The 19,512-nt window shown below is 44.3% G+C and overlaps 1 protein-coding gene across 1 annotated transcript in view; it reads right to left on the reverse strand.

Moving 5' to 3' along the window:
- The window catches only part of OTOGL (otogelin like), a 205,429-nt gene that overhangs the window by 23,293 nt on the left and 162,624 nt on the right, over positions 1–19,512 (reverse strand). The window contains exons 51-53 of the mRNA XM_029597118.1: positions 9,640–9,703; positions 5,775–5,953; positions 1,016–1,120 (exon numbers count right to left, since the gene is read on the reverse strand). Of these exons, the coding sequence (XP_029452978.1) occupies positions 1,016–1,120; positions 5,775–5,953; positions 9,640–9,703 (348 nt within the window). The remainder of the gene's footprint in view (positions 1–1,015; positions 1,121–5,774; positions 5,954–9,639; positions 9,704–19,512) is intronic.

The following is a 19,512-nucleotide window of genomic DNA, read 5'->3' on the forward strand; positions in this document are numbered from 1 at the left end:
ATCGCTGCCAGCTTTCGCACCCAATAGTGCCACTGTGAAAGGTGGCGCTATTGGGCACGCTACTGGCGGCGATAAGGGGTCTTACCTTTTCGCCGCCAGCAAAGTTTCCGCCGTGTCTGCCCCGACAACGCCCTGACTCCTCCTCTTCCGGGGCCGAATCCGCCCTGATCTAGCTATCGCACGCAAAAAGGGACTTTTCGCGTGCGAAAATTCCCTTTTCGCGTGCGATACGCATAGAAATTGACCCCCATACACACAAAATGGGAGAAAAGCCTTACTGAATCTAACCCTAAAATGTTTTTTGTTTTTTTTTTTTTCAAAATAAAATGTTTTAAAGCATAACCTAAAAAAACGATTGCACATCCCTAATGCTAATAGCATCTGTGCGATAAAAGGCATGAGGCCATGACATAAATAACATGTACATGCTAAACCAAGCATATAATGTTTGTACATGAAAATGATGGTGGCTACACCAGAGGGAGGCACCAAAGTGACATCACTTCGGCGCCATCTTCCAAGTGTATGTCACCATTTTTAAAGCGCAGAGACCCAGGTAGGAGCAAGTGGACATTGCTCCTACCTTTTCAATGAGGATCTAGGAAAGGCGAAATGGAGGCCAGGCCCAGCACCTTTAAATGGGGGGGGGACCGACCTCAGATGGGTCAGCAGTGAGGACAGCAGGTACCCAGGAGGCCCCAGCCAATGCTGTCGGAGGTCTGGTTTTTTTTTTCTTTCCTCAGTTCAATTTTTTTTTTTTGGGGGGGGGACATTTTTTATGTTAGTGGGGTTTTTTTCAGTTTGGAAAATTAATCAAACCAAGAAAAAACATTAAACAAACTAAATTTAAAAAAATAACAAACACAAAGCAGAAAAAAAAACCAAACTGAACTGAACTGAAAAATTAGGGACTACACATCCCTACTATGCATCATATCATGGGATCCTCTTCATTAACGAATGTCAACTGCTTTTAGTCCATGACGAAACGTCTTCCTAAAATGAAGTCACTAACCTGGTATACGGATAACGTTCCATTTTCATCATAAAACGTGCAGGACACATTTTTGCAGGTGCCACAACAAATATGATGATCGGAAGAAGGAATATATATTTGGTGCTGTTAATGAAGTAAAACAATTAGGAAGACAAGAGATAATTACTTATAGGGATGCATACAGTATATATTTCCCTATATGCTTTTAATAATCTCCCATAAATGTATACATTTGGGGAGGGGCTTAATTTTTAGTAGCCCACCCAGGCGGAAAATCCATGGGTAGTTTTGTACTTGCAAAACTGAGAGGCAATTTTCAAAGAAAATTACATGTTTTTCTTTATTATTACTATTATTATTATTATTATGTTCCTCTCCCCTTTTCATTGTAGCTCAAAGCGAGTTACATTCAGATACCAGAGGCAATGAAGGGGGAAGTGACTTGCCCAAGGTCACAAGGAGGGTCAATTTTCTACCCCTGCCTGCTCACCCTATTTTCTTTAGGTGGAGGAAAGGGAAAATTCCATTCTGTGCCTGCACTTTCCTTCCTCCCAGCTAAACAAGCCCCCGGGAATGCCACTTTTTAAGGCAGCAGAGAAACGTACACATCACGCACTCTGCCCATACAGTTTAGCAGTTATGGGATGGGCCATTTATAACGCAACAATGTCCCTGGGCAAATGGCTTCGAGAACTGCCCCCCTTCCCCCATGTCTACCAAAACGTCATCCTGATGTCATAGCCCATTAGGAAAGAGATCTTCGACTTTCCAAGGGTCAATACACCAACCATCTTCCATTTAGTTAAAATGTAGGCTAGTTAGCAAAAATAATACACATCTACTCATACCATTCAGTACGGTATCCCGGGGACCAGCTTTACACATCTACTCATACCATTCAGTACGGTATCCCGGGGACCAGCTTTACACATCTACTCATATCATTCAGTACAGTATCCCGGGGACCAGCTTTACACATCTACTCATACCATTCAGTACGATATCCCGGGGACCAGCTTTACACATCTACTCATACCATTCAGTATGGTATCCCGGGGACCAGCTTTACACATCTACTCATACCATTCAGTAAGGTATCCCGGGGACCAGCTTTACACATCTACTCATACCATTCAGTACGGTATCCCGGGGACCAGCTTTACACATCTACTCATACCATTCAGTACGGTATCCCGGGGACCAGCTTTACACATCTACTTATACCATTCAGTATGGTATCCCGGGGACCAGCTTTACACATCTACTCATACCATTCAGTACGATATCCCGGGGACCAGCTTTACACATCTACTACCATTCAGTACAGTATACTGGGGACCAGCTTTACACATCTACTCATACCATTCAGTACGGTATCCCGGGGCCAGCTTTACACATCTACTCATACCATTCAGTATGGTATCCCGGGGACCAGCTTTACACAACTACTCATACCATTCAGTACGGTATCCCGGGGACCAGCTTTACACATCTACTCATACCATTCAGTACGGTATCCCGGGGACCAGCTTTACACAACTACTCATACCATTCAGTACGATATCCCGGGGACCAGCTTTACACATCTACTCATATCATTCAGTATGGAATCCCGGGGACCAGCTTTACACATCTACTCATACCATTCAGTACGGTATCCCGGGGACCAGCTTTACACATCTACTACCATTCAGTACGGTATCCCGGGGACCAGTTTTACACATCTACTCATACCATTCAGTACGGTATCCCGGGGACCAGCTTTACACATCTACTCATACCATTCAGTACGGTATCCCGGGGACCAGCTTTACACATCTACTCATACCATTCAGTATGGTATCCCGGGGACCAGCTTTACACATCTACTCATACCATTCAGTACGGTATCCCGGGGACCAGCTTTACACAACTACTCATACCATTCAGTACGGTATCCCGGGGACCAGCTTTACACATCTACTACCATTCAGTACGGTATCCCGGGGACCAGCTTTACACATCTACTCATACCATTCAGTACGGTATCCTGGGGACCAGCTTTACACATCTACTCATACCATTCAGTACGGTATCCCGGGGACCAGCTTTATACATCTACTCATACCATTCAGTATGGTATCCCGGGGACCAGCTTTACACATCTACTCATACCATTCAGTACGGTATCCCGGGGACCAGCTTTACACATCTACTCATACCATTCAGTACGGTATCCCGGGGACCAGCTTTACACAACTACTCATACCATTCAGTACGGTATCCCGGGGACCAGCTTTACACATCTACTCATACCATTCAGTATGGTATCCCGGGGACCAGCTTTACACACCTACTCATACCATTCAGTACGATATCCCGGGGACCAGCTTTACACATCTACTCATATCATTCAGTATGGAATCCCGGGGACCAGCTTTACACATCTACTCATACCATTCAGTACGGTATCCCGGGGACCAGCTTTACACATCTACTACCATTCAGTACGGTATCCCGGGGACCAGCTTTACACATCTACTCATACCATTCAGTACGGTATCCCGGGGACCAGCTTTACACATCTACTCATACCATTCAGTACGGTATCCCGGGGACCAGCTTTACACATCTACTCATACCATTCAGTATGGTATCCCGGGGACCAGCTTTACACATCTACTCATACCATTCAGTACGGTATCCCGGGGACCAGCTTTACACAACTACTCATACCATTCAGTATGATATCCCGGGGACCAGCTTTACGCATCTACTCATACCATTCAGTACGGTATCCCGGGGACCAGCTTTACACATCTACTCATATCATTCAGTACGGTATCCCGTGGACCAGCTTTACACATCTACTCATACCATTCAGTATGATATCCCGGGGACCAGCTTTACGCATCTACTCATACCATTCAGTACGGTATCCCGGGGACCAGCTTTACACATCTACTCATACCATTCAGTACGGTATCCCGGGGACCAGCTTTACACATCTACTCATACCATTCAGTATGGTATCCCGGGGACCAGCTTTAATCCCTTTTTTTTTTTTTTACATGAAAATATGCTAAGTAAACATTCTATCAATCTGAAAATACCATCGAGAGCTTTACGATATCATTAACTGGTGATTAACAGTAGGGAGAGGGATGTAAGACTTTAGTAAAGGTGTCACTTTTAATATGGGGGGGCAGTTTTGGTCTTCTCTGTAATTAGACAGAGTTCAAATGACACCAATACAGCGCACACAGGACATAAATATTTGACCTGTTTTCAGAGACTGGAAACATTTGGGATATTCACAACGGAGAAACAGAGGTTAAATATAAAATAATCAAAAAATATTCAGTAGTGTGCTGCGATAACAATCAGAGCCGGCTGTCATCCAAGCAAAAAGGCTCAAGCTCACCGAAAAAAGGAAAGTTAAAGACTGAATAACCTTTTTATGAGAATCTTGAAACGGAGTTGCAAGCCCAGCCGAATCGGGCTGACGTTCCAAAATGGGCCCCGACTCACAATAAAGCGACTTTTTCTGCACCTTGCCTGACCTAGGGCCCCAACCTGAGCTCGCTCTGGTGGGGCTTGAAAACTGCCTCAAAATCTACACATTTCTTCATTCTGTACTCAGTTCAATCAGTAGATACCTCCCGTTTGGTCTTCTTCACGTTCCCCTTTTCATCAGGGTCTTATTTCTACTTTTAGCCCGTTTCTATAACTCACCTTACGTTAGAGCCTTTCTGACTCCCATTGGGTTTGTTTCTGTCCCTCCCAATGCAGCGTCGCGAAACACGCTCCCGTTTGTATGGCATCTGTTTAAGCCATTTTTTTAACATATTTACATGGATTTATGGACTTTCTCTGACTGAAAGGATATGTGAACTCTTGATGGGATATTCTCACCTTGTTTAGTCCTTAACTTGCTTCTGTTCGCATGCAACCACTCTGATTGTTACCGCGGCACACTACTGTATATATATATATTTTTTTTTTCCTCATTGGTGTGCTATTGCACACCAATCCACTTCTCCTTTGTGATAAAGATAAAATAATCCAAAAACAAAAAAAAAATTTTTATTGAGGAAAAACTGCAAAAAGCAGGATACCAGATTTAAATACCCTTAAAAACCCTTTAAAAACCATGGGAATCAGTATCAGAAATCTTCAGTGCTACAATCTCATGGGCTCTTGCCCACAAAGGGCTACAACCCCTCTCCTGTATCGGCACTTGTTGTTACGTCATCTACCTCTTCCCGTTCCACTATTTTTTTCTCTTTTTGCCTGTGAAAAACTACTCTATTTATTTCTCTGTTGGGTGGTGGGAGAGGGGGAAGAGATTATTGAAGACAGGTGAAACTGAGAATCAGAGACCACAGATTACAACTAATCAAGGTTAAAGCGTCTTTAAGCTCCAGGGATACATTTTTAACAATCTCAGGGCCAGATTTATTAATGGTTTTCTCCCATTTTTCTGTCTTTGGGGAAAACCCTCAGTGAATCAGGTGCTCGGTGATAAGGCTTTAAAGCAACCTACTATTATGCGTAATTAAGGTATCTTCCATAGAAGTACTTAAAAAATAAATTAGAAAAGTAATTAACTGGTAATTAAAGGAATGAATGAATACCAGGATGTATAAGGACCAAAATTTACAATGGATGTTTAGGACAATCAGCAGACTGAACAAGGAGAAATGTCTTTATTCAGTCCAGAAACTGTGTGCTGAATGGATTATTCTGGGGTGGGGGGTTGAGGGTGGGGATTGCCGCTTATGAACGGGACACTTACTGCCTCACATTGCTTAGAGCAGTTAATGGTTGAAATATCCATGGCGTGATATCCAGTGATCTGATCCAGCTCTTGTAAGCAGTGCACTGTGTAACAGAGATCCCCTTCCAGATACTGAACCATGGACTGGCCAGGATTCAGCACAGTTACTTCCCGAAACAGGCAGACGGCAGTTTTTTCTTAAAGGAGAAAAAAAACAGACAGGAATAAACAGAAGAGAAAAAGGCAGAGAAAAAGAAGGGATAACAAAAATCACAGTAACATAGTAAATGTCCGTAGAAAAAGTGGTTCATCTTTTCTGCCCAGCAAGCTGTTGCTGGGTTGGTTTTTTTTTTAGGGTAGTATCTGCTGCTCCATGCAGGTTACCCCCACGACTTCTGTTATGGCTAGTAACTGCTGCTTCTTGCAGGCAATTAGTAATGGTTTGCACTAAGCAAATGAATTGATTCGGTCCTGGATGCCTCCATGGCACCGAGTAAAGAAAGCTATTGCTATCACAGGGAGTGATTAAGGAGACAAATCTATTATGCGCTCTGGGAACATCAGGCCTGGACTGCTTACTGCTGGGCTCACTTGATCTTGCTCTGACCCAGCATGGTGTTTCTTAAGGTCTCATGGTCTTCAGGGTATCTCATTGGGTAGTAAACCACTAATCTAAGGATTACAAACTTGTAAAATGGCCCAATTCAAATTTGACATCTGCAGAAGTATTAGTCCTTTATTTGCCAGACCAGATTGACCTGGTCAGTCTGACTGAATAGTCCAGTTTGTTCTGGTAAATGAAAGCACTAATCCTGAATTCAGTAATGGAAGAAGTGAGGGGCAAACCAGAGCCCAACTGGGGTATATGGCATTGCAGCAGGGATTCAAGTGGGGAGTCTAGATGGCAATTAGGGGTTCAATGATTGATTGGACGAACCAGGGGCTTCTCAGCTCATGAAAAGCCCAATCAAGCAGCTGTAAATGATGAACAGTTTTAATCCACTTCAATCTGTTTTTGTTTCAGCTCTCAAGGCAATGCCCAGATTTTCCCCTGTACCATCTTCCACTCTAAAAAGGCTAAATTGTGAAAAAAAAAGAAGGAAAACCAATGTTTTCATATTCAGATGTACATACCACTGATGGAAACAACATTTCTTAATTTCATGATAATGTTAACTGAGATGACATCACCTAGCTGGCAGGTTTCACATGAAAAGCAGACTTGCCTCTAAGGCAGAGACGCCTCCTAAACCTGGCCTATTAACCTTGCAGCCAATCAGGTTTTCAGGATATCCACAATGAATAAGCATGAGACCTATTTGCCTACATTGAGACCTATTTGCCTACATTGCCTACGATATGATATGATTGGTATCATGAATGTCGGTATAAAAAAGCCCTAAATAAATAAATAAATAAATACATTGGATAACCAACACATACAAATTTATCTCACATATACTCATTGTCAACATCCTCAAAAACCAACAGGTGGCAGTGTCATTAGCATTGCTCCAACCTATGGGTGAGTCCCTTAAACAGGCCTGGCACCAACAGGTGTGCAATCCGTGCAATTGCACAGGACAGCACACCCGATAGGGTGGCATTGGGAGCAGAGAGAGGTCCATGCTGCCACAGGTGGACCCGATGCCACCGGTGGGGGAAGAAGCAGGAGGCCTGTGGCGCTGCCTGTGAACTTGATCCCACCAGTGGCAGAAGAAGCAGGAGGCCACAGCAGAAGAGGAAGCCTGTCTGGCAGTTTCTCCTCATGTGCCAGCCCCATGGTATTCAACATTTGCGGTGCTTACTCTTCCTGTATTCTCATCTCTCGATGCACGAGTGTTCAATTACTGTGGGGCCAGCACATGAAGAAGAGCTGTAGTACGACTGCTCTCCACAAAGAAGAAGGTACAAGCTGGCAGCAGCAGCAAAGGTGGAGTGACCCGTGGACCCTGACTGCCTGGAATGCATGTGAGTATGAGTGAATGAGAGGCTGCCTGGGATGAGTGGCTATGTGAATGGGAACCTGCCTGGGTTGCATATGTGTATGTGTTGTGTAAATGGGAGCCTGCTTGGGATGGGTGTATGTGTGTATGTGAATGAGAGTCTGCTTGTGATGGGTGTTAATGTGAATGGGAGCCTGCCTGGGATATGTGTGTGTTTATTTTTTATGTGAATTGGGAGCCTGCCTAGAATGGATGGGTGAGTGTGTGTGTGAATGGGAACCTGCCTGGGATAGGTGAGGGTGTGTGTGTGTGTGTGCGTGTGCGTGTGTGTGTGTACACATGCATGGATGGGAGCCTTCCTGGCATGGACAGGATGTGTGTGTGTGTGTGAGAATGGAAGCCTGCCTGGGATTTGGGTGGATGTGAATGGGAGTCAGCCTGGAGTGTTTGGGTGTAAATGGGGGCTTGTCTGGGGATGGGGGGTGAGAGAGAGAATGGGAGCCTGTCTGGGTTGTGTGTGAGAGACAGAGAGATAGAGAGAATGGGAGCTGCCTGGGTTTCGCGCGTGTGTGTGAGAGAAAGAGAGAATGGGGGCTACAGTTGGATTCCAACCTGCCAGCAGCTGAAATGAAAATGAGGGCCTGGGGCTGCTGGTAGATCCCAATCAAAGAAAAGCTGGAGACACCTGTGGATTTTTCTAAGAGGAGCGTATGTGTATATCAGTTTGTGCATCCTTCTTCCACTAATCCACGACAATCTCAGGGTGACTGGAAATCAAACGTTCCCAGGTATGGAGAGCGTGAATTTTTAAAATCATTTTTAATTTTATTATTCAGTTGTTGTTTGATGTGTCTGCTCTTTTGAAATATTTCATTGGTGTTTGGGACATTTAAAAAAACTTGTATATGAGTTTTTAATTATTTGATCGTTTATTCATCAGCTTTTTTGAAATAATATTAGTATGTTTTTAGTATTATGATTATGTATTTATTTTATTTCTTGATTTTATTGTTTTATGTTTGAGGAATGGTGATGGTTCTGTTTTTTCATTGTTGCACTGCATAGAGTGTCTGGCTTCTTGAGGTTTCCAGTTCTGTTTTTGTCTGCATGTTTTTATTTCTACTTTATGGTTGCTCTATTCTGTATTTGGTGAGGGTCTGTTTATGTTCTATGTAACTAAGGTGAGGCATTTTCCTCATTGGAAGTATATTTGGGCTTTCAGAGGGTCAAGCCTACACCCAACACACATCATAATAGACCTAATACCATATGGGTTCCAAATGCTTTTTTGTGGGGATTTCTGGCTGGCATCACAGCAGTGCATGTACATATGATGTATGTGATCTTTTAGTCTTAGAATACTGTACTTTGATATATTTCATGTAAAATATGAATGCATAACTCTTAACTGTGTGTATGGAATGGGGCAGGGGGTGATGTGCAAGGCTATAAGGTTCACCTAGGGCACCTAATACCCTTGAACCAGACATGGGTTTGGAAGGGGGGGGGGCGTCAGTTTTTAAAGTTTGTACCACTGAAGGGTGCTGGGCTTTTTTTTTGAGGGTCCGGGACAGAGAATGAATGAATGGGGGGGGGGGGGGGGAGAGCACAGTAATTCTTCACACAGGGCAGCAAAAAACCTAGCACCAGTCCTGCCCTTAAACATGTGTCGTTGGTGGCAAAGCGATGCCAAGAATTTAAGAGTAGGCTATTGCCATCATGTGTCACAGGGGTGGCCAACTCCAGTCCCCAAGAGCCATAAACAGGCAAGATTTTCAGGATCTCCACAATGAATATGCATGAAATATATTTGCATATGCAAATCCATGCGCATATTTTGAAAACCTGGCCTGTTTGAGGCCACCTGTGATATAGCATATTACCTTGCCATACATCAATACATGAATAAATACAAACTTTCTGTAAAATAAAATTACCACAGATGTATTTTGCGCAGCCACAGGCACTGTGAAAATTAGGATCTATTCTTCGAACTTCTCCCTGTTTAAAAACAAAACAAAACATTAAAACCAGACAACTGAGACCAAGTTACACATATAAGATCTCATGTGCTAGGCTGTCTATTGAAAAAAAATCTGAAAACTCCATTGCATATCATTCAGACAGCATAAAGCACTTGGATATTTATAGATGCTCTGGCATTTCTCAATGAGAACAGAAAGACACAGAGCTCAGCTTGAATCACCCAAGCCGGTATATATGTTCCCTTAGGGGTAGATTTTATAAATCTGCGCCCGTGCGTACTTTTGTTCGCACACCAGGCACAAACAAGAGTAAGCGGGATTTTAATGGATACGCGCATAGCCACGCGTATCCATTAAAATCCGGGGTCGGCGCGCACAAGGCTGCCCAAAATCAGCAGCCTGCGCGTGCCGAGCAGCACAGCCTGCCTCCGTTCCCTCTGCCTCCCCCCACCTTCCCCTCCCTTCCCCTACCTAACCCACCCCCCCAGCCCTATCTAAACCTCCCCCTACCTCTTGTTGTACAAGTTATGCCTGCCTGAAGCAGGCGTAACTTGCGTGCGCTGGGCCAGCTGCCGGTGAGCGATTCCCAGGCCCGGGAGCCATTTCAGAGGCCTCGGCCACGCCCCGAAATGCCCCCGGGCCGGAACCATGCCCGCGGCCCCGCCCCCAAACGACGTGCATCCGCGACACGCCCCCCCCAGGAAAGCCCCGGGACTTACATGCATCCCGGGGCTTGCGTGCGCCGCCGAGCCTACTCAACATAGGCTCAGCGCGCGCAGGGGGTACTTCGGCCAGGTTTTCGAGGGGTACGCGCAAATCTTACGCGTGTACCCCTTTGAAAATCTGGCCCTTTATGGAGGAGATTGACACACTATAGCAAGCTGAATCCATCTGGCTGAGCATCTTTCTCCAGCATATTAATGCTCCTCTATGCAAGGGATGCACACCAGCCCAAAAAAACATGAACAGGGTTGAATGTCTTTCTAGGAGCTGTAATTCATCCACCCAGTTGTTTCAGTTATGCTTTGACATTTGAAGATATGATTTAGATGTCTAATAGCTGTAATGGTGGAGAAAACTGGATTGTTTCCAGGATATCTTTTGTACATGAACTCCTGAGACCAGGTAGGTTCCCTTCTTCCAGTCCAATAAAAGTTTTCATAACTTGCATAAAGTCATAAGAATAAAGGAGCATAAGAAGTTGCCATATTGGATCAGACCGTGGCTCCATCAAGGCCAGCATCCTGTTTCCAATAGTGGCCAATCCAGGTTAAAAGTACTTAGCAAGTACACAAACATTAAATAGATCCCATACTACTAAAATCAGTAATAGCAGTGGCTTTTTCCTACGTCAAATTGACTAATAGTAGTTTACGGACTTCTCCTCCAGGAACTTATCCAAACCTTTTTTAAACCCAGCTACACTAACTGCCCAAACCACATCTTCTTGCATTGAATTCCAGAGCTTAATTGTGCTTTGAGTTAAAAAGAATCTTCTCTGATTTGTTTTAAATGTGCTACTTGCTAACTTCATGGAGTGCTCCCTAGTCATTCTATTATCTGAAAGAGTAAATAACCAACTCACATTTACCCGTTCTAGTCTTCTCATGATTTTAGATGTTCTGGAGGGCAGCTGGCATGTCCAATAGCAGAACCAGCCATGGCAGCTTGCAATAATCCAACCCCTTCAGCTCCTGTTTAAGTTGCCAGTATACAGGGTCCCTCATATCTACTGTCTTTATTCTGCCCAGCACTTTCTGGCCCAAGTTCTGCTGTAATGTCTTTTTTTTTTTTATAGTTTCTTTGGCAAACCCAGCTGTCTCACCCATTCTTCCCTCCTCCAACTGTAGGCAGGAATTCTGCAGTTGTTGGGTAGATCCTTAGGATGTGTACAGGTCAGGGCTGCTGCGGAGCCCCGGTCCCCTGTGCACTGCCCCTTGGGAGCCCTGAAAAGAGCGTGGCCTCTCTGAATACGCCCCTGTAACACATATGCCGCCATCTCTTCTCCAAGCTGAACAGCCCTAGCCTCTTTAGCCTCTCTCATAGGGGAGCCGTTCCATTCCCCTTATCATTTTGGTCGCCCTTCTCTGTACCTTCTCCATCGCAACTATATCTTTACTGAGATGCGGCGACCAGAATTGCACACAGTATTCTAGGTGCGGTCTCTCCATGGAGTGATACAGAGGCACTATGACATTCTCTGATTTATTCACAATTCCCTTCCTAATAATTCCTACTGCTTTTTTGATCACCACAGCACACTGAGCCGATGATTTCAATGTGTTATCCACTATGATGCCCAGATCTCTTTCCTGGGAGGTAACTCCTAAGATAGAGCCTAACATCGTGTAACTACAGCAAGGGTTATTTTTCTCTATATGCATCACTTTGCACTTGTCCACATTAAATTTCATCAGCCATTTGGAAGCCCAATCTTCCAGTCTGGCAAGGTCCTCCTGCAATTCATCACAATCTGTTTGAGATTTTACTCTGCATTATTTTGTGTCATCCGTAAATGACAGATCTAAATCTAAATAATATAGGGGTGTGTCAGATCGGGTGAATTATTAACAGGCACCAGGACCGTATTCTTTCAATACAGTTATTAGGCAGATATCAGGATACTGCACTGGCTGCAACAGGAAGGATGCAGCCAGTGTGAAACACCGCTGTGTCAGGGGACTAATAGTATCACCACACCTCTTTGATACTGTATCTATCTGCAAGATATAGCTGCACGATAACTGTATTGAAAGAATAAAAGTTCTCTTCTACTTCATTACGGTCCTGCGGCCTGTTAATGATTAACCCGATCTGACACACCCCTATATTATTTGGATTTCCTCATGGGGGGGAGGGCGCCTGCTCTCCACTCATCTAGTGGTTGAGATCTAAATCTAAATCAGATATCAAAATCCAGAGATAATTTCAAAGAAAATGGATGGGCATTTTAGGACTTTAGCTAAATGTTTTCAAAAACAGTTCTTTTGGATGATTTAACTAAAACAGTGGCTCTCAACCAATTCCTCAGGACACACCTAGCCAATTGGATTTTCAGGATATCCACAATGAATATGCATGAGATGGACTTGTATACAATGAAGGCAGTACATGAAGATCTATCTCATGCATATTCATTGTGGATATTCTGAAAATCAGATTGGCTGGGTGTGTCCAGAGGATTAGGTCGAGAACCTCTGTACTAAACGATGCCCAAGATCCTGCTTCTCTGAGTGTCCCACTAGGTGTAGCAGTCCTTGTTTTTCTTCTGTGTAAGAAAAGGTCACATTTACCCCAAAGATGGAATATGTGTTGCGTCTATTGATAGTACAATAGTCCAACATGATGACAAGTTCCTTTATAACAAATCTTGTTTATAGTTAAGGGCTAGGGATGTACAGAGATAAATAACTCAGTTCAGTTCGTTCATTCATTCTGTAGGGTACCTAGATTTGTTTCATTATGTAAAAAAAAAATTCATTTGTTCTTTTTATTTGTTCGTTTGCCATTATAGTCATTGAGGGAAGTAGTGCAGCTTACTTTGGTCTCCCAAATTGGAATTTTCTAATAATTTCTAATGAAACTGGTGGGTAGGCATAAGATGAAAGCATGCAAATCCATCAAGACTATATCAATGTGGTACCAAAAGTGGCATGAAGACCTTAACCGTAAAGGGGTGAAGTGGAACCAGCAGTGGCAGGAGTCCTCCAAGGCACTGTCAGAGGAGGAAAGAAGCAGTTACTGGGAAGAATACTGCAGGGCTTTAAAAAGGGGCACCAGTAACAGTGGCATGAACCCTTGAAGGCAGCACAAGAAGCAAAGTGGCTCCAAGAATGGCATCAACATCCTAAGGCAACATGAAAGGGGAATGAGGCGGAACAGGTGGCAGGAAAAACCCCAAGACCCTAATAAAGGGACAAATAAGAACAAAGAGTGGCATCAGTACACCACAGCACTATGGGAGGTGCAAAGCAGCCCAAGTATACCCAAAGGTGTAGAATCTGGGGTATGACAGCAAGCCATAGTGACATTAAAGTCAAGGTACAAAACACTGTGTATGGCATTAATGCTGATTGGAAGAAAGACTCCTAAGGTAAAGAATAAGGGATATAGCAACAAGACAGAGTGATATGGGCGATGTCTGTCTTCCAGTGAAATCACTTGCCATTTGTCAGATTTAATACAAGAGAATGATCTGTTGTCAATATCATTTTTATGACATGAGCTTTTATTTCATTCCCTACTTGAACTTGAACTTGCGCTGGATGGAATTTTGAGTTTCTTATGACAATGCTCTCCCCTCAGTATAGCTTTCCCTGTAATTTATGAGGTTTGCTTTATTAAGCAAGCTTTTCCCATATTCTATAGCTAAACATAGTTTCTTCCCTTTCTTGATTTTCTGGTGTTACATTAGTTCTCTCTTCCTGCTGAAACTTTTACCTCATTCAGAATATGTAAAAGGTCTCTCCTCTGCATGTTTTCTGTTTCGCCTGTATTTCTTCCTTCTGACTAAGGTTTTTTTGTAGACATAACACCCCACAGGGTAGGAGAACCGGACTGGGATTGTAGAGGAGTAAAACAAAACAAAGAACCAGAAAACAGTTGGAGTGGGAAAAAAATTGTAATTCTTTTCTTTTCTAATTTTTTTTTTCATGGGGACAAAACACCCCAGTATAACTAACAAATAAACAGGGTGGGAGAACCAGGCTGGAATTTTAGAGAGGTAGAACAAATTGAAGAACCATAAAAGGGTAGAGTGATGTGAAGGGTAGCGGATTTGTGAGCTCTTTGTACTGAGGTGTAGTTGACGCAGCCTAGAGGATGAAGCCCCGAGTCCTACATCAGCAGCTGGAGACCGCGCTCTGTAGTGGTACAGTCTAGAGCAGTGGTTCTCAACCCTGTCCTGGGGACCCGCCAGCCTCCATGCACTGCCTCCATAACATGCAAATTTTCTCTCATGCATATTCATTGTGGATATCATGAAAACCTGACTGGCTGGGGGGTCCCCAGGACAGGGTTGAGAACCACTGGTCTAGAGCTTCTCCTTTACCAGCCAACTCTCCCAGGGTTGAGCCCTTGGGTTCTGGTAGCCAGCAGGACTTAGGTGGGTCCCTAGGGTGGTGACACTAACTAAAGTCCAAAAGCACACCAGGGCAGGCAGCAGACTAACAGAGTCAGAGAGGCCAAGGTTGGGCAGGCAGCTAGCAAGAGTGGTCAGGTCCAGGTGACAAGCAATCATGGTCAGGTCCAAGCAAGAGGTCAAGATCTGGAGAGTCAGGCCAAGGGTGGATGAAGAAACACTGAAGTGGTATAAAGATGCATGAAGGCAGAGAGGTAGCAGTAAGACCCCTAAGGTGGGTACATCTGGAGCATGACAGGTAGGCATGTGTCAGCAAGACCATTAAGTTGGTATATAAGTTAATGGCAGGTTGACAGATCAGTAGCAGCAAGACTCCTAAGATGGTATGTTTGGGGTATGGTAGGCAGTCAAGTGGCAGCAAGACCCCTAACGTGGTATAAGGGGCATGGCAGAGTGGTAGCAATAAGACCCCAAGGTGGTTTAGGGGGCATGGCAGGTAGGCATGTGGCATTAAGACCCTTAAGTTGATATATAAGGGGACATGGCAGGTAGGCAGAGTGGTAGCAGCAACACTCCTAAGGTTGTACATCTGGGGCATGGCAGGTAGACATGTAGTAGCAGGTCCCTAAGGTGGAATAAGGGGCATGGCAGATAGACAGAATAGCAACAAGGCCTTCAAGGTGCTTTTATTTATCTTGCCACTTGCCCTGGAAATATTTGAATTATAAGCAAAGGCAGATTCATTTTCAAAAAGACCAGCTTTTCCATCAGTTCTGGCACCAGCCTTGAGCATGAGGGCTAAGGATGTCTCCTGCCATTGAGAAGACATAACCACTGGACACACTGGTTGTTGGGCAGGAAAGATATTGATGATCATGTCACAAACATTTTGCTGGGGTGTCCTTTGCTGGGGTGGGCTGAGGGTCTCTCTTGCCAGTTGCTTAGTTATGGCCTTTGCCAGGAGTGATGGTTCTTTCTGGGCAACATGGCTTTGGCATATTGAGATGGGGGAGGAAGTGGTAGCTGACAGGGTGCCTCTTCTGCTTGCACTACTCTCTGAGGTAGCCACTCTTTTCTGAGCTACATCCCCACCGTGCCACTGCCTCTGGTGCTCCCCAGCATCTCCTTCATGAATGTAAGATGCTCAGACTGGAAGGCAAGACTCCCTATCACCCAAGGATCAAAAAATGTAGCAAGCATGTACATATCATTTTCTGTGAGAGGTTTCAGTCTCTCTTGCACCTCCTGCTGCAAGGAGTTCACAAACTGCAACACCCATTCCCTCTTCCTCATGGAAGCCCTCTTAAGTTTTCCTCTAGAATATTTACTATAAAGATGACTATGCCCAGGGTGGTGCATCTGGAATTCAGCTCCTCCATGGAATCCTTGAAGAGCTTCAGGATTTGCACCAGCTTCCTCATCACTACCCAGCCATGATGTCCCAGGGGGCATTGCACACCTAACTCTATTTCCAGATGCAGATTTTGAAGGGGTGTCTGCTGCTCCACTAATCTCTGCAGCATAATATAGGAGGAATTCCTGCAGGTGCCAACATCTTGAATCAGATGCTTGTGAGGTATTCCGAATTAAGTCTGCTTTTCACAGAGATGCTGCCCTGTCTTCATGCTTTGATGGAAATGCCCTGCTATTTTCCTGTACTTCTCTATCAGCTCCTGCAGGAATACATTCCAGTGATCCTTGGACTCCAGCCCAGGGCTTCATTGCCAGGTGCAGTGAGTGGACAAAACCATCTTCTTTTATAATTGAATCATTGTCTTCCACAAAGAAACCTGTGTATAGACTCCTGGCTTTCCAGTCTAGCTGCCAATCCTCCAGCATCTCTCTTATGGCTGATACAATATTGGCCGAAGTATGGGGGCTATACATCAACTGGGTATACAGCAAAGCCCACCAGCATTCTGATGATCTGTCCTCACTAGAGCTTCTACCTATCCCTGCCTGAGCCAGGTCCCACCAGTGTGCCATCAGGGAGAGGTAAGCATGCATAGCGTTTCTGCTGGTCCGTATATCACTGGTAAAATGTATGCTATTCCCCTCTGCCTTAGCCAGCTGTCACTGGCTGTGATTACAAGCTGGGGATGACCTTCCTTTTAAATGTAGACCTGGAGAAGACGTTGTAATTAGAAGTTAACAAGCACAGCAGATGCTTAAAACCCACGTTCTCCAGTACCTGCAGGGGCTGGTTATCAAGGACAATCATTTCCCTGATGCTTCTCATTACAACTTTTGATGCTGCCTGCCTTTTGCCCCAGGACAGTGCTATGGAACACCACCCCATTTCCTCCAAGATGGATTACCACTTCAGAAGCATGGCAGAGGGCTGCTGGCCTGCCAGAAGACTGCTGAAAGGGGCCATGGGATCTGCTTGAACTCTTTCTTCTACCTTTTACTTTAACTGACAAAAGGGTTCCCCACACAAGTTCTACTGCCCTTCCCTGATGCCAATGCGGGAAGATGCTGTTGCATACCAGTGTTTGTGAGATGCCCCATTTTTTTCCATTGACTGACATCTTTAGCACAGTAAATACACTAAGCAATATTAGGGTCTTCCCCCACTTTCAAGTGCCTCCAAATCAAGGAATTTTTCCGTGATCCCTTCTCTACATCCTTGGGGGCTGATGCTGGCACTGGAGTTAAGGTAGAGGGTGGACCCTGAGGAACAATGCCAGAGGTATTACTCACACTCTGTACCTGTGCTGCCTGCTCATTCTCACTATCTTCAGTTGCCTCTTTCTCTCCATTATTAAAGTGGAGGCTAAGATGCTATTAACTAATCCTTCAAAATTTTCTTCAATTAGTAGCTCTTCAATTTCTGATTAAGGGAACCCCATACAAGATTCTTCCTCAAAATCAATTGATGCAAATACTGCCTTCACTGCCTCAGCAATGGTATCTAAAGAAAAGTGTGCTGCTGGTTTTGGGTGTTGCTTTTCTGCTACCCCTGCTGCACTGATAATGTCATTCATGGATGTCTCTCCCACCATTTCCCTCTGCTCTATAACAGGGAAAGGAACAGGAGGCGTTGGCACATCCTCTCCAATTATCAATTTCTTATGCCTTTCCTGCCATTCTGAACTTGAAAAAGTTCCTTAGGTACATGACTGCCTTTTTTTATTGCTGCCCCTACCAACTCTGTCAACCTTCCCTCCTCTGCCTTTCCTTGATATGATAGAATTTGTTTAGTTAGTGCACTGCCTATTGGGGATTTGAATATTACAAATAATTTATTTACTGGTACTATAACTGTACTCTCACTCACAGTACCATTCTACTATGTGTGTGGAGAAGTGTCTGTCACACACACACAAAGACAGTATAGTGTATGTGCGCTGTGCTGCGTACAGTGCTGTGCCCCAGTGGTGACAGATTCAACACACAAAAAACAGTTATATCCAACTGAAAAGGCTGGCAGCCTGGTATAGACTCTTCACTTCAGTTTCTGTGCACTGCTTAGTGCTCACCTCAACGGTTCCCAGACAGAGAACCGTTGCTACGCTCCACACTGTCCCCACCTAGACTCACCCCCAGTGAAGAGAAAATTCATCAGCAAATGCCACTGTCTGTCTTTCTCTGGTGACTGGCACAGTGAGTGAGACCATGCAGCACAAACAAAGTTATAAGTAGCCCAGTGACAAAAATACAAAAAGCTTAAGCTATTTTTAAAAACTCTGTGAGAATTTTCTTCTAGAATGATCTTCTTTGACCAAAGCTAGATAGAAAATACAGTGCTTCTTGCACATGCTCAGACCTTTTTCTGAGAGTGGGTCAGCATCACTTGATCCAGATAGCAGTGATAGACTAGGTAAGAAAAATGTTTCACTATGATTTCTCACATGTGTAGTTTTCTTGCTAACTTGCCCTGACCAGCTCTGAAAAGATGGTGAGGTCACACAGGGAAGGGCTGGTTGCTACAGTTATTTGTATCTGTTGTATAGCCATAGACTTCAATGGGTCATAGAAATGAATGGGAAACATAAACAAATGGGACATATATCTGTTTCATTTGTGAGACCCCCTCAATTCATTTTATGGACCCACAAATAAAACAAATAAAACAAATAGGGACCCATTCATTACGTTTTACCCATTTGTTTCAAACAAATGCACATCCCTATTTGGGGCTAGGACTTCTGATTTTCGATTTAAAACTAAACCCGATTTTGATTTAAACTGATTTTTAAAATTGGGTGTATCAGTTTAAACTAAAAAACCCTGAATTCTGCAACTGTTCCCCACCATGTGGCTAGAAAGGAGGGCCGAAAAGTGGTGTAACTATCACCTGCCCCACTCTTCCACTCTTAACCCCTCCTACTCTTAACCCCTCCCAATGTGTCATCCCATAGTGCTGAAGAGTGAAGCCCCAGTCTGTTTGTGATAACATTACTCACTACCACTGATCCAGGCTGACAGAAAGAGGAAGAGAACAGCAATGCCTCAAAAACCCATTCTCCTTTGCAGCTTGAAGCCTTACTCAAACTTTGAACTACAAGGGACAAAGTAATGCCGCCCAGTTCATAGCATCAGTTGGGCCTTGAATTACAGAAGAAAAGGAGCAGTTCTTAGCACCACCATGTTCCTCCTCTTTCTGTCAGACTGGATCAGCAGTCGTGAGATGTCTTGGTAAGGGAAAGGTAGAGCCTAGCAGCCTCTCCATAAAATAATCAATCAGCACAGCCACTGCAGCCTGCATTAACCACAGGACTTCACTCTTTGACCCCAGTGAG

Source organism: Rhinatrema bivittatum, chromosome 4, assembly GCF_901001135.1.
Source record: "Rhinatrema bivittatum chromosome 4, aRhiBiv1.1, whole genome shotgun sequence".
Classification (NCBI taxonomy): Eukaryota; Metazoa; Chordata; class Amphibia; order Gymnophiona; family Rhinatrematidae; genus Rhinatrema; species Rhinatrema bivittatum.